Source organism: Sceloporus undulatus, chromosome 1 (genome assembly GCF_019175285.1).
Source record: "Sceloporus undulatus isolate JIND9_A2432 ecotype Alabama chromosome 1, SceUnd_v1.1, whole genome shotgun sequence".
Taxonomy (NCBI): Eukaryota; Metazoa; Chordata; class Lepidosauria; order Squamata; family Phrynosomatidae; genus Sceloporus; species Sceloporus undulatus.
Genome location: NC_056522.1, coordinates 322133296 through 322159990, shown reverse-complemented (window position 1 = coordinate 322159990; position 26695 = coordinate 322133296). Strand labels below are relative to the sequence as shown.

Sequence of the window (26695 nt, the reverse complement as noted above, 5' to 3'; positions counted from 1 at the left end):
ATCATCATCATCATCATCATCATCATCATCATCATCATCATCATCATCATCTCCTCCTCCTCCTCCTCCTCCATTTCTGTGTTGCTAGATTTTTTTTTCCTTTTGGCTTTACTTTTATTTTGGATATGCAGGTGATGGCATCCTTCTATGGGCCAAAATAATTAAACTATTCACACAATTAGCCTCTTCATAAATGACCTTTTAAAAAGTCAGTAACATGTATAGGAGGCCCAGTATAGATTAGGATATGAGAGGGGGAAATAAGGGTTTTTTACTTACCCTTCCACAATCTAGGTTTGGGTTGGGGCTCTGCACTTTGCATTGGGGAAACATTCCTATTGGTATGAATTTTAACTTTTGTTCTAATGTAAATAGGGGGCATGGGATGCTTGATCTAGATGAGAGCCCCAATGAGAAGCAAAGGATTAAAATTCCTGCATTCCTGCATATTCCCAAACTGGATTGTTTGCCCTCTTAGCTTCTGCTATTTACTACACCACCAAAATATTCCTGATGCAAAAACCTGGAGACTTCTTGAGAAACCCATTGTTCTCTGCCTACAAAGAGGCCTTTCACCACACTGGAATGGAGACACGCTGGACTGCAAAAGTGAGGACCCTGTTGAGATGCAAATGGACTTTAAATTTCCTGGACTTTCAAAATATCCCTTTTTCCACAAGGCCAGAAGGAGGAGGAGCCTGCCAGCAAAAGATATCTTCCACAGCATACCATTTTTGCTAAGGACTGAACCATCATGCAGACATCTGACTAATGTCTCCAACTGTGTTTCTTTTTCTCCTATTTGATTTGTAACATCTTGCCTGAAGAAGAAGCCCATGGAGCTTTAAAAGCTTGCAACAAGTATATTGTGCATTTCCGTTGGCCAATAAATGTATCACTGATGGATTGTTGTCACCTTCTTGTTTGACAACACTCAGTGGATAAAATAATGAGCTAAGCAGTTGCCTGTATATAGGACAGCACAGGCACTACTGAGTGGATATCTGTGCTATTGCACCATCTGCCCTTCTTCCTTCCTACGCATGTCTTTCAACCTTTGGTAGTTTCAAAGGAAGAAAAGGAAAAGGTATCTGCTCTGTCCTTTAAGGGACACATGGATAAGCAAAGGCATATTAGAGGGTAAAGTTCTAGAATCTTCCCAAGCATGGAACCCACTTGTAGGGCAGTTCAAAGAATATCTGTTATGGATATGCAGCCTGTTTTGTTGTAGCATTGGTCCTAGTCTCTGGAGCAGCAGAAAACAAGCAGGAGGAGGGAGCAAGCTTGTTTTCTGCTGCTCCAGAGAACAGGACCCGGAGCAATGGATGCAAACTACAGGAAAAGAGATTCCACTTCAACATTAGGAGGAACTTTCTAACAGTAAGGGCTGTTTGATAGTGGAACAAACTCCCTTGGAGAGTGGTGGAGTCTCCCTCCTTGGAGGTCTTTAAAAAGAGGCTAGATGGCTATCTGTTGGGTATGCTTTGATTGAGGCAAGATGTATCTCTCTCTTTATTGCTTTTGGCCAATGGTATGCTTTGATTGAGATTTCCTGCATGGCAGGGGGGTTGGACTGGTTGGCCCTTGTGGTCTCTTCCAACTCTATGATTCTATGTTTCTATGATTCTCACACTTATATAATCAGATTGAGCATATTGCTAGCTACCAATTTTAATTATTTAACATATGTCTTGTCCACCATTTTATGAACTGCACCTCGAGACAGCTTACTGCACAACACTAAGCCACAGCCTGTATAACTGTGAATAAATAATCAGGTGTTTCAAAATGGTAAGTCATCACTTGTTCCCAAAGCCTGTTGTCATAAAGTGGAAGTAGAGACAGAAGGTATCCTTCCATATGGGCCCTGTCTCTAGCAATCAGAAGGTGTTGTACAGCTATTCCACCTTTTTCTCATTAACAGATTTTCCACAGTAATAAAGAAGAAAAAAGAAGATGAGGAAACAGTGGTGGGGAAACATGAGTAGAGGGAAATGATGGCTGGGCCACTTGTCTCTGGCTTTACTTCCCGAACAAAGATTCAAGAAGGACTCATCCTGTGCTTTCTACAAGCACACTGATGACTAAAAAGGACAATCTGAGATAAACAAGTCCGGTTGCAGAAAGCACAGCAGAAAGTCTCCTTGGGTGATGTTTCTGGGTTGTGATTCTTTCTGCATTGTCATTTCTCTTTGAGACTCATTCGGCGTGAGCGTTCAAAAAAGGCTGCAGCAGCGTAGATAGTGCGTTTCCATGCTTCCCGATGCGAGGCCAGGGCAGACCATTGTTGGTGATCAATTTGGCCGAGCCCGAGATGTTGTTTCAGGGAGTCCTTGTATCTCTTCTTTGGGGCACCCCTCTTATGCTGACCCGTGGTGAGTTCACCATAGAATACTATTTTTGGGAGGCGATGGTCCTTCATCCTAGAAACGTGTCCTGCCCAGCACAGCTGCGTCCTCAATAGCATGGCCTTAATGCTAGTGATCCCTGCTTGCTCAAGGACAGCAACATTTGTCACATAGTCCAGTGTGTATTTAGAATTGTGCGTAAACAGCGCTGATGAAAGCGTTCGAGGAGTCGTACGTGTTGGCGATAGGTGACCTATGTTTCAGACCCATAAAGGAGAATAGACAGTACAATGGCTCTATACACACTGATTTTTGTGCTTCACCTCTGGTGTTTGTTATTCCAGACTCTTTTGTGAAGCCTTCCGAATGCACTATATGCCTTTGCTAGTCTGTGATCGATCTCTTTATCAATCTTGGCGTCTGAGGAGATTATGCTTCCCAGGTAGGTGAACTACTGAACGGACGTATGCACAGATTTGCCTACAGTGATGTGGGGATGGTAGTGTTCTTCCTGAGGTGCAGGCTGGTAGAGAACTTCGGTTTTCTTCAGGCTGACTTCCAACCCAAAGCAGGATGTTAGGTGCTGCAGAGCTGCTTCTATATGGGCAACTAGGGCAGCATCGTCATGGAATAGCATAGAGTACATGGCATCCGTGTTTCCAAGCTTCAGGTGGAATTCCATCAATCTCGGCTGCATTGCCATTGTTCATCTGTTGTATGGCCTTAAGGGTCTCTTCCAAAGTGGGAGCTATGTCCAATTCATTTTTCATCCGTTGTTGTGTTCTTCTGGAATTCTCTGGGCAGTCCATTATTCATTGTATGTTTGCAGTGTGGTCTCTAATCTCTTCCTTTCCTGAACCCACATTACACTGCTGAGATTTCCCTCTTCATATGTGGTAGAAGTCTCTGCTGCAGAATTTTAAAGATGATTTTGCTTCATGGGGAATTAATGCAATTAATTTCTGTAGTTGCTGCAGTCTTTTGTGTTTCCTTTTTTTTTTTTGTGGATGGGAATATATATAGATCATTTCCAATATGTGAGGCATGTTTTTGTTTTCCATATTTGTTAGCTGATTTTATTTACAAATATAATTGACTGTCTCTGTAGAATGTAGCAGTCCAATTGGTGTGTCATCTGCTGCTGTTAGTTTATTCCACTCAACTGCTTGGAGTGCTGCTTTAACTTCACTCCCCAAAATTTGGGGTTCATTTTTGTATGATTCTCCTTCCCATGTTTCTGACATTGTCTTGTCTCATAAAACAGGCATCTCTGACACCAGCAGAAACTGTCTTGTTTACGTTAGGAGAAAAGGTTTGACGTCAGCACCCCACCGTGCTTTGGAAATTCACCCCAGCTGTATTTTTCTGGGAGATGTTGAAATTAATAGTCTCAAGAGAACACAATGAAAAGCTTCTTTGCTGATTGCTCTGATGATACACTAAAACCCTGAAAGGGATTCTAGGCTTGGGTTTGGGGTAAATATTATTTCTTCTAATTATTTTGGGTAAATATTATTTGGTATTAGAAACAAATTCCTAGTTTCAGTTTGTGAGACACCAGCCCCATTCACGTATTAAAATCAGAGACAAACATAATACAGTGGGCTCTTGGTATGTGTTAGGGTTTGTTTCCAGAACCCGACATGGATACCAAAATCTATGGATGTTCAAGTCCCGTTAAATACAATGGTGCCCCTTATATAAAAATCAAGGTATGCCTTTGGGGATTTGTATATTTTTTAATATTTTCAAGCCATGTATGCTTGAATCCATGGATGAAGAATCCATGGATACAAAAGGCCAACTGTACTTATAGAGGGAATTAGGATGCACACATCAGCCCCACCACCAATATCCCTGACTCACCCACCATGATGAGGCTCCAGTGGGGAAATAGCAATAGCAAATACATTTCTATACTGCTTATCAGTAAACTAAGCACTCTCTAAGCAGTTTATAATGTGTAAGCTAATTGCCCCCAACAAGCTGGGTACTCATTTTACTGACCTACAGAAGGACGCCAGGCTGAGTGGATTTTGAAGGTCCTGGGACTGAACTCACAACTTTGTCTTGCAGTACTGCCATTTAACCACTCTGCCACCAGGCCTCCCTAAACTGATATCCAGAGACCACTGAGGTTTCAGCATAAATATTAGAAAGATTCGCTACAGGTCTCTGCAATTTGAAAATGAGGATTCAGATTTTGTTCACTGGCAAGAAAGGAAAGAAAAATTATTTCAACTGTGGTGGACAATTGATTCAAGTATTTGGGGTATTTTTTTGCAATTTTTGATCACTTGTGCTATATTTATATTTGTGTATTATTATTTTTGTTCAAATAAACTAATAAAAATATTTTTGTAAAAAGAGAACATACTGAAACCCTCCTCCATTTCAAAGGTTAGGAGTGGAGCAGTTGGGAATAAACTACATGGGAAAATTGAGGGAGAGTCCAGTATCTTGGTGTTCTGGTAAAACAACAACAACAACTTCAAAATCTCAGAAGGAAACTAAGACTTGGAAGGGTAGATATGAAGGAACTAGATAAGATCTTCAAGTTAAGTATAAAGATGTATCATCAAATACTAATGTCAGAGTAATTTGTGCCATAGTATTTCTGATTTCTATGTATGGGTTTATTATTATTATTATTATTATTATTAACCTTTATTTATAAAGCGCTGTAAATTTACACAGCGCTGTACATACAATCTTTTTAATTGGACGGTTTGAAAGCAAGCCAATGAAGAAAGAAGACAGGAAGAGAATCAGCTCATTTGAAAAGATACCACAGACTCCAGATACCACGGACTAGCAAAAATGTAAAATGAATGAGTCTTAAAGTAAATCAAATCTGAATTCTCACTAGAAGCCAAACTGACTAAACTGATACTATTGTGCTTTGCACATATCATGAGACAACTTGACTTATTGGAAAAGACAATAATGTTTCACATTGAAGTCAGGGAGGAAAAATAAGACCCCACTGGATTACTAAGGTTGGTGTCACCTCAGTGCAGTAACGTATGCTGTCACCCCCAGGCTGTTTGGCACATACCTCAGCCATCCCCTCTGCCAGGCACACCATGTCTGCAGTGGTGGGGTATTGCTGCCACACCACACTCTTTCTACGTCTAGCGGAACTGCTGACTGGGTGTCAAAGGAAGGCTACTCACTTTCCTGCCCAGCCAATAGACCCTCCAGACCCAGTAGGCAACCTCTTCCCACTAGCAGCCACTGGTGGGGATGTATTGCTGCTGCTGCCCAGCAATCTTTTTCACATTCTGTCTGGAATGACCTGCCGAGAAGAAACACCCCACCTCCATAAGCAGCCAATAGCATTACTGGAGGTGTGGACTGCATTGGGTGACAACTCAGAGTGGGGTGTCACCCAATGGAGCGGTACACCCAGCGCAGCTGCTAGGCGAGCGAGAACAGATGTCACACCCCTTTCTCACTTGTTCAGTAGCCACGGCAGTCCCTTTTGTATGGGCTTCAGCATGGCTGTAGTCAGGCCAGAGCCCAAACGGACCTCCAGGGCCCTGGCATTTCCCCCTCCAGTGGCTGTGCCTGCTGGAGGGTGCAATCCCTTCTGTTTGGGCTTCAGTGTGGTTACAGCCACACTGAAGGCCAAAAAGACCTCTGGGAGCTGAGGCAGTCTGCCCTGCCACACCAGGTGACACCCTCCTGGTATGCCAGTACAGCAGCCACAGCTGATGGACAGCAGAAGCACCTTGGCTGGTGAAGAGGTGTAGCCAGGGGATTTGTGTGATAGTTCTGAATGACTGCCCCACCAGGTGTTCACCCCCTTGAGGTGTCACCCATGTACTTTCCACACCTAGTGATGCCCCTGGGGAGACCATATCACAATCGAGGAAGCCATATCTCCAAGCTTGTAAAACCTGATCAGTGATATTGGTGACCATGACTCTTGAAGTTTTCTCATTCATAGGACTGCCATAAATTGAAGCCAACTTGACAGTGATCATCATCAACAACAAAAATCTATTAAGCCTGAATTTGCCCATGCTTGTTCTAGCTTTTGCTTTCAAATTTTGCATGACAGTAAGGAAACTGAAAAAGCCTGGCCAGCGATTCACACAAACTGTTTATACACATACTGAATATGTACCAGGATTGGAGCTTGGAAAATTTATGTTTTTAACCACAGCTCCCACAAACCTCCATGGCTATGCTGGCTGGAAGATTCTGGGAATTGTAAACCACCCCCCCCCCCCCATTTCAAAGCAGCTTTTTCAAGCATTGTACTAGGATGCTATAGTAGTAGACACTCCTTAGCAGACAGATTAGTGTGGGCAGAAGTAAAATAAGTCTGAAAATTCCTGCCTTGGGAAAAATAAGTCAAAGAAGTATGACAACAGTTCACAAAGCTTTAAAAAGATCTGAAAAGAGGAAAATGTATACAGTTTTTCCAATGGCAAGAAGAATACTGAAAGAAAGTAAACATGAACTGAATGCCTAAATACTGGCAACCCTTCTACAAGAACCAACTAAAGAGGCAAGGGAAATAAACTATTGGAAAGCTGATTTAGGATGAATATTAGGAAAATACTTCCCAAATCATCTTCCCATGAAGATTACAGAATATCTATTGTCATTGACTTTAATGAGAAAGAGAGAGGGCCAAGGCAAGAGCAAAGAGGGAGTAGGACAGAGACAGAGACAGAGAAGAGTAGTTAGAGATGTGGTCTATGGGCTTCCAATGGACAAATTGGATTTTAATACCAAAACAATTGCATTCACTTAATTTCATTCTATATGCTAGAATCTTTCATTTTCCTTCAGCCACTGAAAACTCTTTACTTCTGTACTACAGCTTTGAGTGTGATCCCAGTTTTTCATGTTGCTTTTCCTCAGTACTATGTTCAAACCACAAGCATTTGAGTCCATTATCAGATGGATCTGTCAACTAAATCCCTTAGTGCCAATGCCTGTGATTCCCTTGGTGTTAGATACAAGCACTAAACTTTAGTGAAGATCATACTAAAAGCTTTTAGAAAGGGCAAATAGATGCTGTAGTAACAGTTCTGTCAGTATCTTCTCAAGGACAAACATCTTTGCTTGTTATGTTTACAGTTCATTAAAATAAATTACATTCTTTTAATCAATCATTCACTTTACCAGAGTCCCAAAGCCTGGAGTCAAGGCAACTTAGTTTTGAAAACAAATGCAACATAGATTAAAAAATTACAAAACATTAGCCTTAAAATATAATTAAACTATCAAAAACATAAAATATACATTAAAAAGAAAACATACTGTAATAAATATAGCATTCATGTCCTGTTGCAGAGTACCTTCAAGTTGCTTCCAACTTATGGCAACCCTAAAGTGTACCTGTCACAGGGTTTTCTGGGGCTGAGAGTGTGTGACTCACCCAAGGTCACCCAGTAGGTTTCCATGGCCAAGCAGGGAATGAGACCCTGATTTCCAGAGTTATAGTCCAACACTCAAACCACTACACCATGCTGGCTCATGTCCTACATGTCCACTTTGTGCATCAAGAATAATTTATCTGCGCTTGGAAGCAATAACTCCACTTCTTTTGTGGTTTAACTATAACTTAATTCTTGTTAAGTTTGTAGTTACAGAATGGATTCACTGCTTATTGTGTTTGCATGGTTTTCTTTCAAAGTGATGTTGAGATACAGTACTTCCAAAGACTCAGAAAATGTGTGCCTTTCCTTGAAGTGACACCTCCTGTCTTGAACACAACATAATTACAGTAGTTAGAAGCTAACAGTCGTATAATTCAAGAATCACAAGCAAAAATAATATGCCCACTGTGACATACTAACCAGAGCTTAGAAAGGTTGCTTTAAAGCAACAAGTTAGTTGTTGTTGTTGTTGTTGTTATTATTATTATTATTATTATTAACCTTTATTTATAAAGCGCTGTAAATTTACACAGCGCTGTACATACAATCTTTTTAATTAGACGGTTCCCTGCCCTCAGGCTTACAATCTAAAAAGACATGACATAAAAGGAGAAGGGAAAGGTGGTGGGGCTAGTAGGATAATACATATAAAGTACATAGCAATACAGGAAATGGTTCGATAAAACAGGCATAGTTACATATTGAATATTCAAAAATTTGCTAATTTCTGTTCTAATTTTAAAATAACCTTTCACTTTTAAATAACTTTTAACATGTATTTCATCCTACAGAGCTACAGTTCTTTCTCAGGGAGTGAGTGGCATGGTAGACCAGGGATCTGAACCCTGATCTGCTCAGTCCTAGTTAAACAATCTTACCAATATAACACATTGTCTACCCAAGACAAAGGGCTGCTGAGACAACCTATCTCAATTTGGGAATTTCCACAGGTCATTTTATCTACTCAGATGGAGCTTTCCAGAGAGAGTCACTGAGTGACAGGGTCTGGCAAACACATGAGAGCATATGAATGTGAATGGGTAGAAAGATGGGCCAAAATGCAGGAAAAGAAAGCCCTTCTCCCTCCTCTTTACCTCCTCCAGTCACTTAAACACCAATGATCCCCACTAGTCTATGCCTATGTAAATACACAAAAGCAAGGGAAGAGGCAGGAACTGAAAAAGTTTCTTTTTAAAAAAACAACTCTCACTGACTGGGGAACTGTGAGAATTATCATCCAAAACACTGGGGAGGAAGTTATGCTCTTAGGGAAATGCTTAAGTACCTCTAGAGCAATTTTTATTCTGAGTAAAGAGCAGCATTTCACAATAGCAGGATAGGCAACTCACTACACTTATCATTCCCTGGCAGAAAATGTATTGATGCATTAAACACTAACAGCAAAGAGTGTAAGTCAAATGTCCCTGAGATCTTTCCTGGTAGGTATTAGCTCACAGCTAATAGCTCCCTATGTGAAATTTGTCACTGATACACAAATTCCATTAACAGATGCCAGTGCTAAGAAAGATAGCCATATTTTATGTGGAAATGTGTGGGATTGGAACCAAGATGCCAAATTCCAGACAATGAAGTTGGACAAGTTGTTGTAATGCTTTAAAATACATGTGTAAAGAGTTTCTGTCCAAGATGTATTGTATATACTCGACTATAAGTCGACCTCATGAAAAGTTGAGGGCAGGTTTGGGGCAAAATTATGGATTTTGTTATGACACTTGGATAAGTCGAGGGTAAAACTTAGGGACATGTAACAAAGGATCTAGATGATGACGCAAAGGAAAACAATGTCAAAGAACCTATAAAATTATGGCAGACATAACTATTTTGGCTAAAGGCTGGATGGAAGAGAAAGTAGAGGGAGGTCATTGCTTGCAGGAAATATTGCAATCTTGCCTTTCACCAGGGAATGGTTCCCTTTTTTATAAGTGTTAAAGTATAATATTTACATTGATGGATAAGTTGACCTAAGTTTTGGGGGTCAATTTTTTGACTAAAATTTCTAGACTTATACATGAGTATATACAGTAGTTCCTTTTAGCACAGTCTCTTGCACTTGCAGAACTGCAATTTTAGTAGTAGTACTACAAAGCCATGAAAGTAGCTACTCCATAGTATTTAACAACCTACACCAAAAGTTATTTGTTGCTAGAATCACAGAATCTGAGAGATCCTGAAAGGTAATCTAGCCCAAACTCCTGTCAATGCAGGAAATCCATCACTACAACATCCCTTAAAAGCTGCCACATAGCCTTGGTGTAAACCTCACTAATGAATGGGAGTCTACCACCTTCAGAGGCAGTCCACTCCACTGTCAGAGCATTCTTTTTCATATTAGTTGATAGCCTCATAATTTGAATTTGCTAATTCAAGTCTTATCCTCTAAACAAAAAAGACATCTGCTCCATCATCTCTGTATCAGCCCTTCAGATGTTTGAAGAAGACTGTCTTAGCTATCTCTTCTTGAGGCTAAAAATACTGGATTCGTTTAACCTTTCAGAATTGGCCTTGGTCAACAGTCCCTCTTACCATCTTTGTAATCTCCCTTAGCAAATTTTCTGTTGTGACAACTTCCATTCTATTTCAGATAGAGGCTATCATAAAAGCGTGCCATTTCTCCTGCTGGAAAAATCCTTTTTGGCAAAAGCCTCGCTTTTATAACCCTCTCCCTCTGGAGGTAGAATGGAAGTGCTATGACATCATACTAGGAGGTAAGCAGAAAGCTGCTTCTATCTCTTGTTTTTCCTTTGTAATAGGATAAGAGTCCTTGTCTCTGGCCAAAAACAATTAAAAAGTTAACCATAGTATCCCATTCAGAGTTTGGAAAGGTTCCTTTTTGGATTACAACTGCCAGAGTTTTGCAGCCAGCATTTCTAATACAAACATAGCTTCCCACATCAAAGATGCAAAAATTTACTTTTCTTGGCTTATACCTTCCATAATCTTGAGACTATCTTGCAGTTTAACATCCAGAATCTATATGCTGACATGAAAATTTGGACAGTTGTCCAAAAAAGTAACATTTCAAAGCTCTGGATTCCCACCTTGGATGAAACTGTTATTATTATTATAAAATTTATTTACATCATGCCTTTCCCACAAAACTGGGATTTGGGTCAGTTTACAAATTAAATTAGTATAATATGGTTAAAACATATGGAAGAACAGAATTAAACTAGAATTAAACTATTAACAGGATTTAAACAATGTAAAACATTTAATTTTACAGTTTCTACAGTACTTGTTTTTTATTTTTAATTCTAACATACCCTCTTAAAAACCCTCTCTTTAAAAAACCTTCAGTTCTGAAAGTATGGGAAAGCTAGGAACCAACTGGGGGAGTAAATTTTTCTCTGTTGATAACTTGCGTGTACAGTTCTCATAGATATTGGGAGGAGATGGGCCATGCTTCTGCACTGCAGTTTTCTTTGCTTCTGCTTGGGAGCAGTTTTCTTTGCTTGGGAGACCATTTTCTATTGGCCTCACCTTGGTGAGTGTTGACTGAGTGATATGTGCAGGTAGAATTTGTCTGGGAGCCCAAGTCTACCATTGACTATAAGACTATAGACCGGACGAGTAAAAGGGGTAGAAGGCTTTTTTTGTCTGTACCATCATTTAACACCAATAAAGCTTATGATATAACAGTAACATGTGTCATTGTTTGGCACCAAAATAACCTTGGAGAGGCCTGGAAGTACAACCTGTTCTGGAACAAGACAGGAGGTTGCTGTTTTGTTGTTGTCCAAAATCTCTGCATGTGTGCTTCTCTATTCATTTCAATAGGGCAGAAATGTGTGAACAAGTGCACACACAACTTTAGCCATCTCCATTTAACAGGATGAGGTAGTCCTTGGGGCCAATTGCTGGAGATGGGTGCACATTGCAACCCTAACAATGCTTTTTGAAAGAAAAACCAATTAACAGCAACTAAAATGCATTCCAAGCATATTACCAATAATAAGTCATGAAACATTCTGGTAAGATCAACATATTGTATTGAAATGAAGGATCCCATAAGGCACCACAATTTAAAAAGGATGTTGAGAAACTGGAGCATGTCCAAAGGAGGGCGACCAAAATGGTGAAGGGTCTGGAAGCCATGTCCTATGAGGAACGACTTAGGGAGCTGGGGATGTTTAGCCTGGAGAAAAGAAGGTTAAGAGGTGATATGATAACCCTGTTTAAATACTTGAAGGGATGTCAGATTGAGAAGGGAGCAAGCTTGATTTCTGCTGCTCCAGAGATTCCACTTCAACATTAGAAGGAACTTCCTGACAGTAAAGGCTGTTCGACAGTGGAACAAACTCCCTTGGAGTGTAGTGGAGTCTCCTTCCTTAGAGGTTTTTAAACAGAGGCTGGATGGCCATCTGTTGGGGATGCTTTGATTTAGATTTCCTGCATGGCAGGGGGTTGGACTGGATGGCCCTTGTGGTCTCTTCCAACTCTATGATTCTATGATTGTAAGTAGAATTCTTAAGGGACAAAACAACCAAAGATGCAATCCAGAAGGAGGCAAGAAGTAGTGTTGTCATATTCTTGCAATGTTGTGATTCATTTCTATAGGGGTTGACCAGGAGAACTTCCCAGTTGGTTGTACAGTGTGTGTGTGTGTGTGTCATAAGACTTAAGGTCTTGGGATAGGGCAGGCTATACACTTATGAATCTCTCTCTCTCTCTCTCTCTCTCTCACACACACACACACACACACACACACATCAAATGGACTTACCTTTAATCTCTTGGGAGCCCAATGTTCTGTCTTTATTAGTTCTGTGCTTCCTGGTTGCATGGCTGAGGTAGGTCTTGTTTCTTGCTCCTCATTCTTGTCCCTTCTTGTGCAGATCCGTTAGTTTTGTCCGGCACTTCTTTACCTGGAGACTCAGATCTCTCCTTGTCATCAAGGCAGGTGGGGTCATCACTTTCTTTTGCCAGGACTATTTGTTTGTTGAGGCCAGCACTTTGGATTTCTCCCACTTGTCTTTCTGATGACAGTCCTTGATCTCCTCCACCATCTATTTCTGCCTTAACTATCAACTGACTAAGATTTTTTGCACAGTCTTCACCATTAGGGTCTGCATTTTTTTCTAAACCATCTTCATAAACTACAGAACTGATCTCTTCCAGGACATCTCCAGAAACCTGTTTCAGCAGGTTCCCTTCCTGACAAAGACTGCTATTCATACAGTTGCCCTTGGGAGACAGATCAGACTCAATTACACTCTTACTGAGATTAGGCTCTGCCTCAGTCTCATCAGTGTTGACTGCAGACACCTCCTGGGTTAGACTTTTCCTGGCTTTTTCACTCCTGCCCTGGAGTTCTTCTCCTGCAGACACACCTGCTCCACTTCTTTTGGCTTGTAGCACAGAAACTGTATGTTCCTGTGGCTTCCCATTCTTGTCAAGCCCTGCTAAGCAGTGTTGTTCCTTTATTTCTTCACTGGGCAGAGTTTGATATTTTAGTTGCTCACTGCTAATGGATCTCTAGAATTTAAGAAAACAAAATCTAAGTAGTGCTTATTAAGCTCTCCACAAGTTGCTGTACTGCAACACCATCATCCCTCATCAATGGCTATACCAAGTATACCTGATAGGAGGTACTGTCCAACTGCAGCTGGGGGAAGCATTACCAATCTCTGGTTTAAAGAAGCGATAGATAACTCATCCAATATTATCAATATTGGTTGTTAACTACCAGAGATGGCTATCATATTCTTTGATTGCTGGGGAAAAAAACTCAAATACAGCAACAGAATTACACTAACTCACCTCAAATATCTCTTTGTCTAATACCATTGGGCTCTGAAATCATCTGGAGAGGCCCTTCTCTCAGTCCCACCACCATTGCAAGCATAGTCTGTGTGGACACAAGACAGGGCCTTTTCAAGGGCTTTCCCTAGATTCTGGAACTCCCTGTCCAGGGAGGTCAGAATGGCCCTTCCTTGTTGTCCTTCCAGTGGCACTCTAAAACCTTTTTATTTTGAGAAGCTTTAAAAACAGAAAGCTTTAAAATAATGGATGAAGTGGTGCTGTATGCTTTTAAGAGCTTTTGTATTGTTTTTAGCTGCATTTTATTTTATTTTTTGAAGTTGACTTGTTTTAATACTGGAAATACAAATAGTTTAATTCTATTTTAATAATCTCTTTTAAAATAATTTTAAATAAAATAATTTAAAATTGTAAATAATAAAACCAAGAGACACCCTAAAAGGGGGGGGGGTGGCACCAATGCTCCTCAGGCATCTGCATTTTGGCAGAAATGGGCTGTGGCATTTGCCTGTATCTCTGAAGAGATGGTGTGCGTGGAGTGAGGCTCATTGGGAGGAGAACAGAGAGCCCCCAGGTTTGTTTGTTTTAATTAAAATTTCAAATTTTAATTTTTTAATTTTTTTTAAAACTAAATTTGTTTTTTAAAAACATCACTTTTTACCAACTTTTCACTTTAACCACATGAAACTATGTATATATAAATACATTTATTTTGTGTGTATGATATCATAATTTAAAGGTATACATTTAAATTTGCTAGTTGTTTGCTGCTTAGAGACTTCTTAGATCAGTATAAAGCAGTATAGAAATGTAGCTGCTATTGCTATTGATGCCACAAGTATTACCATTACACTCAGTGATGTATGGGAATTATTATTTATTAGTAAATTATTTAAAAAAATTACTAAGGAATCTGTATGGTGTGGGATAGGAAGTCAAAGGGGTGTGTGTGACACCACGAGTTATCGCACCGGGTGACACCAACCCTGACATGAAATATGATTAATTCTGCCTGTATATCCTTTAACCACTAAGTCACCTTAATTCATATACTATCAAAGCAGTATTGTATCCTTGTCCCCACAGCTGGCTCTCACACATCATTGGCACTGTCTGTATCCTGTAACAATTAGGATGAGCAAATGCATGGCTTCTACCTACATCAATACTGCCCCATCTTGATTTCTGTTTTCATTCATTCATTCATTCACTCACTCACTCACTTTTTTTCCCACCCTTTCTCCAAGGTGTTTCAGATATTCCCATTAATCCAGTTTAAGATTTTTCCCACTGCATTCACGCAATTAAATTAAAATGGGCATGTACCATTTTCAGGTAGCCACTGCACCTCTTCTTATTCATGCCATTGGGGCTGCTCCCTTAACCCCACCTCCCTCCCTGATGACCTACAGAGCATGCCTTTAGGGTTTGGGTTTTTTTTTCATGCCATTCAGAGTTCGGCAACCACAATTTAAGCCTTAAAAATCAGAGCTCCAAAACAGTGTGGAAAAACTGAAAAAAAAATAACAAAAGGACTAGAGAAAGGGAAGGGGAAAGGGGGGAAGAAGGGACATTAAGGCCACAAGACACATGGCAATTGTGCAACTGCCCCATGAATGACTTTTCGCACCTGTGGCATTGCACAATTGCCAGTTCATTCGTGGGTTTCCCCTGTGAGACAGGACAACTATGGATGGGATGTGGTGTCATGTGATCAGCATCGCCAAAGCTGCTTCCCTACCAATGAAAGCGTGGTTTAAAAGCCACATGTAGTAATCTCTTAGGTGTCACTGAGGCAACTCCTTTGCTATTCTGATAATACGGGAATCAGCTCATGAAGTGCTCAGCTGTCACTGGAGGATTCCCCCCCACACACACACACACTCAGTGCAAGCATACAAGATTCTCAGTGCAAGATATAAGAACTAAAGAAGATGAGACTTTGGTTCTTATAGAAAAGTAGATGGGGAAGATTATCAGATAGGGGATAGGATGTCCCTGCCCTGTCCTTCCCACTCAATCTCAGGAAGCACTTTCAGATGATATTGTGCAGATCTGGACATTATCCCATCTGGGAAGCACAAATGGCAGCGACTGCGTGAAAGACTTTCATATGACATTGTGCTGATCCTGTTACTGTCCCATCTGTGAGGTAGAATTGTCCTGTCCTTGCCCTTCATTTTGCATTAACAGAAGAGCTTGTTAATACAATTCCACTTCATTGACAGATTTATGACAGGATCAGCATGTCAGGTGTGAATGTCTTTTGTGCAATTGTTGTCACAAACAAGATAAAGATGGACTTGGCTCTCGTCCCCTGTCTGATAATCTCCAGGGACTGTGTAATCCATTCCTGAATATGATGGCAACAGATTCTGCTTCTGCTTCCATTTTCACTTCCATTTCCACTTCTACATTCTTTTCGTCAATAGGAACCTTTTTACAGAAGAAACTGTATAACTATAGGAAACACAAATCCAGTCAGAACATTGGGAGCTGTGGAAGATGCATAGCTCTTATATATTTTGACTTCTTTTGTTTAACTGATGAAAATGTGGAGGCACAGTGGCAATCCCACCTCAAAGGGAAAAATTAGAATCATAGAATCATAGAATCATAGAAATTAAATTGGTCAGATGCAAAGGAGAGCAAGACAAAGAAGAGGGAGTTTCAGTGGTGTAACAAGCTAGACCTGATGAAGTTCCATTTTCAACACAGTTCTTAAGAGGGCAAAAGCCCTGTTCCCTTTTGCACCTAGCCATTCTAGAAAAGATACAATGGGGAAAACAGTTGGGAAGAAATTAGAAAAACAGTCTAAGATGAATAGGTGAAGCATCTTCTTTTTCTCTCCCATCCAACTGCTCAAACAGATTTGAAGCCCCTTATATTTGCATTTCAATTACGAATATAATGTTTAAAAACCTCCACAATGAAGAAATTGGGCACTACATGAGTGAAGATTTCATTAGGGCCCCTTTCACTCTATACAGTTCTAGTGCTAAGATTCCACTTCAGCTGCCCTGGCCCAATCCTATTGAAACCTTTATTTCTGTGAGAGATATTTAAAATTCTCAGCCAGAGAGATCTATTGTATTTCCAAACAACAAACTCCAGGATTCCATAGAATGCAGTTAAAGTGGAATCATAGTACTATAATTGTATAGTGTGTAAGGCCCCCTAATCTGGTTTCAAGCAACAGGAGATGTTCAGTTCTGCGAGTTAAGAATCAGAAACAGTAGTTCTTCGGATTAATTCATACAGTGTACCAGGATAATGCAAGGCTCAGTGATACTATTTTGCTTCTACATATCTGAACAAATATTCTGTATACTCACCTGATTATCAGGCTCTTCCTTACCAAAGGACATTTCTTCACCATCCTTGGTGTCCCATCTGTAAAACAGAAGACAACATAAACAATGTCAAAAAATCTCTGATCCTCTTGGGTTCTTTTTAGAGAATATCTATTTTGCTTCAATTAACTGCTGTTTCAACATCTACAGAGAAAGATGGTATGAGCTAGGATCAAGTCTGTAGGGTCTGCTGCTGTTCAAGCAATGTTCATAAACCTGATCAGTAAGGCTAAAAAGGCCTCCTATTGCAGTCATTCATGGACTTTTGGCAGCTTAAACCAAAAACTATGTTAATTCTTGAAGCAATCTCCATAATCAGGATAGATTCATCTGGAATATTTCCCTTAATTCCTGAGGCTAATTAGCAGAGTATCTTTCCTGAGGCAAAATGCAGTTATACATATTGTTATTTCTCTTAATCACTGAGAATCTGCACAGTCTATCAATCTTTAACAAGCTGGTTGTTTAGACTGCAATATAATAAAAATCATAAAAACCTAATTTCTGTGCCAAGACATTTGTCACTTGACTAATAACATATGCTAGTGATTTGTGGGGCTGTCTGCTGCAGCCTGAGAGCGAAGCCCAAGAACAAGAATGTATTCCAGAATGTCTTTTATTTTACATGTACCAACATGCATAAGCAGGAAAATGACAGTTGAATTTTCAGTTCTTTCCCTGACAATCTCTGTGTTTGAAGTATGCATTAATAATGTATTTAGAACACACAGAATTTAGGGATGTAAATCTTCATGCATTTTATTCTTGCATAAGAGAATGAAACATTCAAAGCTTTTCTTAGGCAAGATTGCAAGAGGGTTTGTCTACTTTTTATGACCCCCCCCCCCAATATACATTTCATGAATTTTTACCCCTCTGTAAACATTTTACAATTTTTTGTGCAAAAGATGATGGATTTTGTATAAAAGCTGTTTTTGTGCAAAAATACCGTATTGCATTTGCATAAAATGCAATGACCTTGCCACTACATGCATCTTTTCACTGTTGTGCTGGGATGAAAAAACTTGCTGTGGGGTTGACAATTTACTGAATTGAGTGTCTTGATGTTTTAACATACGGTGATAGCCAAACCTGTCTGTTTCGGCACTAGTGTTGTCTGTCCTAGTGTTTTTTTTAGCAAAAAAAGAAAAGAAAAGGAGAACAGAAGGAGGCACCTAGCAGTTCCTTTAAAACTAAGGAGTTTATCACACACATGGACTTCCGCTACGCTCCCGTTGCCCCAACGTCACCAATCTGTGATGGGAGCCTCCTGGTGGGATCGCGCCTGGCTCTTTTAAAGTGGAACGCTTCCGTTTTCGTCATGAAAGCATTATTGTAATTGTTAGGAAAAGGGCTCTTTTTAAATCGTTATTAAAAAAGGGCCCTTTCCCTAACAATTATGAAAACGCTTCCATGATGAAAACGGAAGCGTTCCACCTTAATAGCACCAGGCGCAATCCCACCAGATGGCTTCCATCGCAGATTGGTGATGTTGGCGTGATGGGAGCGTAGCGGAAGTCCAGGTATGTGATAAACTCCTAATTCATATTAGTCTCATATTAATCGACTGCAGTCCATGGAAACATATGCTGAAATATATCAGGCCTGGTAATACTGCTAGATCTTTCCTTCCACCTTTTCCTTCTCTTGATGTGTTGAGACAACCCTGTTGGGGGCAAGAAGATTTGGACATATTCTATACATTCCGAGCATGTACATTGGAGGTTCATATTTGGCAGTTGTTATTGTTATAAACAGTCTGCCACCATATTCACCATCCACGGTTTGAAAATATTCAAAACAAATATAATTTTTTTAAAAAGCAAACCTTGATTTTGCCATTTTATATAAGGGACACCATTGTATATAATGGGACAAGCATCCACAGATTTTGCTATCCATGGGGAGTCATCCATGGGGAGTCAACTAAATTCCAGCAGATTCCAAGGGCCCACCAGTGGCATCCCTGGTGGTTGGGTGTCAAACTACTTTGTCCTCCTCCCCACTGCCTACCCACTCAGACCACCACAGCCCCCCAAAGGCCTTTAGGGTCTGGTGTGGCTGCAACTGTACTGGGCTATGAAGGAACTGGCCCCCTAACAGCAACCTCTACTGAGGAGGATAGGAGTGCAGCTTCCGGAAGGCATGTTTAGGGTCCTGTGTAAGCAGGAAAGTACCCTTTTTCACTCGCCCAGTAGCTGTGCCAGTCCCTCTGTCACCAGGTGACAACTCACTCTGTGGTCTCAGGTGGTGTGATCTGAACCGCTTGCATTCCCCACATCCTCCTAGTGGGGCCAGTGGGGCCCACTGTACATTTAAGTCAACTTCAGTTTATGGTGACTCTGTCCTAGTGTTTCCTTAGCAAGATTTAGTCAGAGGAGGTTTATCACCGCCTACCTCTAAGGTAGAGACAGTGTGACTTGCCCACCTAGTCCATGTTCATGTCTCCCAGAGCCCTGGTGCAACACTCAACCATTACACCACATTGGCTTTCCCTCCCCACATTTGTCAGTATATAGACAGAAATCCAAGAAAGCAAAAATCCAGTTTTTTCCTGTGTGTAGATGTCATTTACCAGTTAACTTCCTCTTTTTTATGTTGATCTTAATAGCACAGAAATAATAACAACTGTTAGTTTTCTTCTCCTTGTGTGATAAGAGTTTCCCTTCTTCTTCTCCCTCTTGCAACTCCATACATGTGCCTCTCCGATTCCTGGAGGACTTTTGGAATTTGCATGAAGGTCTTCAGGGGTGAAAGGAAACTGATCCTCCAGGTGTGTCCAAATACCATTGGGATGGGAGTGGAGATCTGAGGCTAAGAGTTAATGGGTGTCTTAAGACTATCAAATACTAATAAGTGATTCAGCAGAGGGGTCAAGCCCCTACTTGGGGGTTTCCTAGTTCATACAATTCAATTTCCTAGCCATAGAATATGCTACATTACTGTGCAATCATATGCATATTTACTCAGTAGTAGTTTTGATTGAATTCAATGAGACCTATTGCAGGTTTGGGCAGAGTTTGTCTTTTAGATATGTCAGCACTTCAAAGGGGAGCTCTCATATTTCAGGGGAATTGCAGCTTGTTTTTTCGATTAGAAAATCAATTTCATTGTTATAAATTACCGAGAACTGGTTTGCTGATCCCATTAAAAAGATACATTAACAAGCAAACTGTTCTTCATATTAAAGAGCTGGAGGTTTTTTCTTCCTTTTTTAAAACCAATAATAGTTTTTTTTTATTTCTACATTCAGGAATATAGGGATGTTCCACATATGCATCATGACTAATTTTTAGAATAGTTTTATCACTGTTGTTGTCAGGCCGGTATTATTTATTCCTATCCTGTTATTAGTTTTTATATCACCTACTGCTGCTTTACGTGTGTCAGCAAATAGGTGGGTTATTATAAATTATCAAATAAATATACCTCATTAAAAAAAGTTTGGTGGCAGAAGAAATTGAGGTTGCTGCCAATACTCTCCTCTCCTTTAAACAGGAGTTGGCAGTCTGAAATACTAGTGTCACAAGTGTTCCCTTAATGGAAATAATAACATGCAGTCTTCATCTCAGTTCTGAAAATCTTATGCAAGTGATTGGTTCAGGCCTCTGTGAAAGTGATCTCTTTTCCTGCAGTACACTGGATGGCCATCCCAGGATCCCATTGACCATGCTGACACTCCAGTAGACTTCTACTGTTTTGTACACACAGAGAAGTGGAAACTTTGTCCCTTGGAGATGTGCTACAACCTTGGTTGTATCTCCTGATAGTACAGTTGGCCCTCTACATCCATGGATTCAAACACAGATTCAAATGCCTTGAAAATATTCCCTCCCCACCACTGAAAAATTCCAAAAAGCAAACCTTGATTATGATATTTTATATGAGAATTTTACTACCCCATTGTACATAATGAGACGAGCATCCACAGATCATGGTATCCATAAGGGTCATGGAACCAAACCCCAACAGATACCTAGATCCCACTGTACTTAGGGCTGGTGGGAAAAAATATTTTATCTCAGATGATGAACAAGATGACACTGTGCCCATTCCATGCAGTATGTAGAACAAACATGTTCCAAATAATGAATTACTTGCAATTAATTCATCCCAGCTTGCACCAATAAAGGCACAGCTGAGTTATATTATGATTGTAACTTCACTCATTTTAATAATATTTTTATTAAAACATAAATTTTAATATATAAAACAACATATTAGAGTAAAACTACCGAAAGGACGTACATCAAAACTACATCTACCAACAACACAAACTAACAAAATACTAAAAACCAAAAGGGAGAAATAAATGACTTCCAATTTACAAACTAATGGTTGTAATTATCATATTATTCTAGTTGCTCTTATTGCGACAGCATCCCACATAGATTGATGGTGATTTAGCTATGATAACATTCAGGGTCATTTTGGACCCAGAATTGAAGCTGGAAGAGCTAAGTCGGCTTATTGGCCAAAGCGATAAGCTCCAACGTGTCTTCAGGTTGCTTGTAGACTTATGGCATCCCCTTGAATTTCATAGGGCTTTCTTAGGTAAGAAGTACTCAGAGGTGATTTTGCTAGTTCCTTCCTCTGAAATTGAACAGCATCTGGCATTCATTCGTGGTCTCCCATCCAAGTACTAACTATGTCTGATTTTTGTTGGTCTTAACTTGCTATGATTTTCATTTCAATAACTCAGGGGTAGACAACTCCAGAGAGTCCAGGAACAACCCTCCTCCCACTCCAAACTCCTGTGGGCTGCGCTATTCCTTCCTGGCAAAACCAGAAGTGACTGGAAGTTCACTTTGAGAGAAGAGAATGGTATGGTGGGGCCCAGTTTTTGGCAGGTGTGATAATAATTACTTGGAGAAGCAAGTGTTATACATTTGCAATACAGACAAGACATAAGTAACAAACACAGGCTTATTTGTAAAAATGAACTAAAACATAACCATCAAATTTGGAAAAAAAAATCTAACACACAACAACAACAAATGATCAAAACCAGACTTGACTAACATGCATGTTGCTAACATCTGTTGGTCTGGCAGACACAAGAGAAGATGGCTTTTTTGTGGAGGCCCCAACTTCCGGGAGTTCCTTGACTTGCAATTTATACATCACTTCCTCTCTGACATTTTTTTCATCTTTTTTTTAGGCCACTTTTTTATTAATGCAAACTCATCTTTTATAACATGATCTTTACTGCTGGATCTACTTCAAGACTTTTTTAGACTCTGAGAAACCCCCAACCAGCATGACCACTGGTCACACTGGCTAGAGTTGGAGTCAAAAATAGTAGCTTTCGCAAGCTCATTTCAGATAAAATGCTATTTTATGCATTTTATAGTTCATTGTTTTGTGTTGTCTATTAAAATACTCCCTTTAGAGAACTTCTGCAGACACAGAAATATTTTAAATGAGTAAATATGTACATGGAGTACATCTAAGGACCACAAAAATTCAACAACAACTCTTTCCTGGAATAAAGTCCACTTCCCACGCATAATGATGACTTATCATAATTGCAGAGAACCCTCCCTCCTTGGCTGTGGCTGTGGTAATAGTTTGCAGTTGTTTTCTGTACACCTGAGGACATATCTAATATTAAATACCACAGTGAACAGATGGCAATGTGTCAAGGGGATTTTAAAGAGAAGATTTGATGTTTTAGACTATACTTCACATCTGAATTTTGAAGACTATCCATTCATATTGATATGCTAGTGTGGTCCAGCAGCTAAAAATGTTAAAAGGAGAGGAAAGGTTGAAAAATAATGTTATTTAACTGCATTTGCTTCAGTCTTATTATAATTTGATTATTTATTATTTAGTCAGTTACACATATATTCTATTGCTCTCCTCATCTTCACTTTGGTCTTACATCAACACTGTGACATTTGTTATGGTAAGAGACAATGGCTGACCCAAGGTTAGTTTCATGGCTTCAGTTCTTAACTTGGTTCTCTCAAATCCCAGGTAAACACTCTAACCCACATGTGGGAGTTGTTGATGCACAATGTTCAACATTCCTTTCCATTGGCTATACTGGTTAAGGCTGCTGGGAATTGCAGTCCAAAAATATCTGGAGGGTGCATGATTCTAATCTGTAATCACTACGCTGAGCTCACTGTAGGGCTATCTAGAAACAGTGCATCTTATGCTATGAAACTGCTTTTCACTAAGTCAGACTACAGCTCCATCTAAACCAGTACTGCCTTCTCTGACTGGTATTATCTCTCCAAAGTCCCTGGTAGTGGTTCCTCCCTTCAGCTGTTAGCTGATCATGTACTGAGAGATAGTGATTGCTGAAGTTGGAAACTTCTTTATGGAAAGCACATCCATTACCACTAAGCTAGCATCTATGTCTTCTAGAAGCATAATAAATTATTGCTTTCATTTTTTAAAAAATAGCCAATGGAGTTCCATTAATATAGTAAAGAAATTGATGCATAGCTTATATACATCTATAACTTTGATTACAGGAATGAGAATTCACCAAATCACCTCCTCTGGCCTCAACATCTTTTTCAGGATTGCTGTTTAAATAACCATGGAACCAATGATCACTCAAAGTTTTGAGAGCAAACGGTTCATGTGCTGAAAGAGATGATGGCAGCAGATATAAAGAAGGATAAATGTTCTGTAGAATTCAGGTAGAACTTTGCCACAATCACAGTATAGTAACCACTGGAGCCCATGCTAACAGACTGGATGATATCATGGTGCATGGCTCCACTCCAAGACCTGGCCTTCCTTTTTCTGACATACATTCCTGCTGTTTGCACAGAGAATATCCCTGTCATCTCTGGGGTCATTCACATGTTGTTGTTTTTAGCATGACTATGTGAATAATCTCACTCACACATTCTGGGTTTGTTATTCACACTATGGGACTGCATCTATGCACCTCTTGGCAAGTTTGGCTGCTCACATGTGTCAGCACTCAAATAAAGATGGAGTAGATGATACAAATGTATTTGAAGTACATTCAAGCCATGCAGAGTTTTATCCTGGTTTATCCCAGCTCTATTCACATTGGGTATTCACACAGCCAAGAATATGAATCTTTTAGAAAAACTCAGAAAAAAATCCAACATCAATTATCTTGGGTTAAGTGGGGGTTTGTCAGCCCCCCCCCCCAACTTAATTGGATGCAATCAGAATGCATGTGAACAACAAGGATTCAACCCAGATTCTACCTGGATTATTTTCACTGTCTGAATAACCCCTCTAATTATCAATCAGAGTTAAGCAGGGGCATTCCCATGTGAGTGAGGCAGAGGGAACTCCAGTTATGTCAGATTACTGATACAAGCAGGATTTTATCTCCCCCCCCCCCCCCCACCCACCTCTTTGCTTATTTTCTTCATTAGAAACACAAGTGGGCTACATTAGTGGTGAAATCTTTTTATTTTATAGCATGTGAAATAATAGCAGGAATTCTCCTTGCCATGCTCTTGTTTTCAGAAGAGAAAGCAAGTCAGGATGTGTGGAATTTAACTGTTATCAGAATGTAGTGTTTTCATTAATAAATGCAATTTTAATATTAATCTGGGTCAATAAGCAGATGATGTATAATGAAGACAAATTATTCCTACCCTGAAACTCTGTTCCATGACAGAAATTTCTTTCCCAAATGAGGCAAAAAACAAATCCAAGAGGCAGTGAAATTCCATTAAAAACTGTTTCCCTACCTTCTGGCTCTGCCAGTCAGTCTGTCCTTCCCTCTGGCTTTACTGCTCATGACTGGCAATGTTCTGGAAGCAGACTCACTGGTGCTCCGTCTGTGTTGTCCTCCACCTGAAAAAGATGCCATACACAGAGCTAGATGATAACCCAGTCCTACCATTAGGCACAGTGAGGCAACAGGCTCAGGAAGGAGAGATGGCTGGGAGATGCAGCAGTACTCCTCTCCATGTTCTTCCTATGCTTACTGGCTATTTTCTAATGTTGGAAAACAAAACAGTGTATGCCACATAACTTGTTTTCATTCCGTGTGTGTGTTGTATGACTTCAAGTCATTTCTGACTTATGGTGACCCTATAGCAGGTTTTCTGATCAAGTTTCTTCAGAGGGGTTTGCCATTCCCTATTGTGTCCTATTGTTCTGGATGTAAGGAAATAAGTCACCCAATCACCAGTATCTAAGATTCAAGTGGCAGTTCAGCTTTAATTTATGGCTGAGTGAGCAAAGTGCAGCCCTAGAAATGAATGCAGCTCCCAGGGCTGTTTTTCCATCCCTTGCTCTTTATAGAAATAGAAGTACTGTATCAGCTACATTTCTACACTGCTTCATACAGTCTCTAAGCGGTTTACAACGTCTAAGCTAATTGCCCGCAACAAGCTGGGTACTCATTTTAGTGACCTCAGAAGGATGCCAGGCTGAGTCAAAGTGTAATTAGCAAGCCATCAGGGACTTGTACTGAGGAAGATGAATGGTGACAGTCTGCATGGCCTGAAGGCATAGGCTGCATCAGCCTTACCCAATCTGATCTCCTCCAGATGTTTTGAATTGTAATTCCCAGGATCCTGATCATTGCCTGGGGTTAATGGGAATCAAAGTCCAAAAATACCAGGTGGCGGAATGCTGTGCTACAGCAACCTTGCTGAATCTGAATAGGATTTAGCCTGCACATTGGAAAAGAGTCTGCCTAAACATCCCATGACTACCATGTTGGGAGAAATGGTTAGATATACAGTACGTATCATAAACAAATTTCAAGTGTCAAAGTGTGTACAATTGTTTTTCAGTCCTATTTGTACTGATTGAGATATGTGACTTGGCAATGTCTTTAGTTACCCAAAAATTATTTTTGTGGCATTTCTCTGTAGTGTTTGTGTGTCTGCCAATCTATGGTGGTCCCATGAATTTCGTGGTGTTTTCTTAGGCAAGAACTTTTCAGAGGTGGTTTGGCCAGTTCCTTCCTCTGAAGCATAGCTTACAGCACCTCTACACTTCTCAGCATAAAGCCCAAGTGGTGCAGCCTTCTTGTGTTGTCACCTTCCTCTACTAAGCCCAAAACATTTTCTGGTAGTATAGCTTTTTAAATACTTTTTTCTTCTAACTATAATCCTCAGAACATGCCCACACAGTCTCTCCTATGGTGCCATTCCCAGCATGCCTCCTAACATCTATGGTTTCTGCTGTGGTGCTCATCAGTTTTCTCTTTGGCTGGTAGCCCAGCTATGCCCTCCAACTGGGAAAGAACCAAGACTGTATAGAACAGATAAATTTTTTTGGAGAGAGAAACTCATCACTCTTCCTTTATGTCAGTGTCTCAAAGATCTCCATCAAGCAGCAATGTCACAGACCACCTCCCAAGAAGCAAGAGTAATATATGCAGTTAAAAAGGAAACCCAAAACATATCTGCATTTATATCATTAAATACCAAAGTCAAAATCATCCATGCCATAGTATTTCCAATTTCTATATATAGTTGTGAAAGCAGAACAGTGAAGAAAGCTGATAGGAAGAGAATCAACACATTTCAGATGTGGTGCTGGAACAGAGAGCTTCAAAATGGAGTGTGAGAAAGACAACTAATATGGGTCAAACTTAAACTCCCACTAGAAGCCAAAATGACAAACACACACAAAAACTCCAGCTTCATTTATATACCACTTCATACTGAACTAGCAGTGCCTAAGAGGTTTACAACTGTAAGCTAATTTCCTTCAACAGTCCAGGGACTCATTTTGTGACCTCGGAAGGATGCAAGCCTGAGTCAAGCTTGAGCCCATTTGCTGGTATTGAATTCTCAACCTTATGGTATTTAGTGAGTGACTGCAGTACAGGCATTTAACCACA

General features: G+C 40.1%; 1 protein-coding gene across 3 annotated transcripts in view; it reads right to left on the bottom strand.

The window, feature by feature from the left end:
* The window catches only part of CCDC9B (coiled-coil domain containing 9B), a 92087-nt gene that overhangs the window by 2137 nt on the left and 63255 nt on the right, over positions 1 to 26695 (bottom strand). For all 3 annotated transcript variants that reach the window (XM_042472617.1, XM_042472608.1, XM_042472622.1), the window contains 3 exons: positions 24582 to 24687; positions 16864 to 16921; positions 12492 to 13243 (listed from right to left, as the gene is read on the bottom strand). In XM_042472617.1, coding sequence (XP_042328551.1) covers positions 12527 to 13243; positions 16864 to 16921; positions 24582 to 24687 — 881 coding nt within the window. In that variant the 3' untranslated portion in view covers positions 12492 to 12526. The remainder of the gene's footprint in view (positions 1 to 12491; positions 13244 to 16863; positions 16922 to 24581; positions 24688 to 26695) is intronic.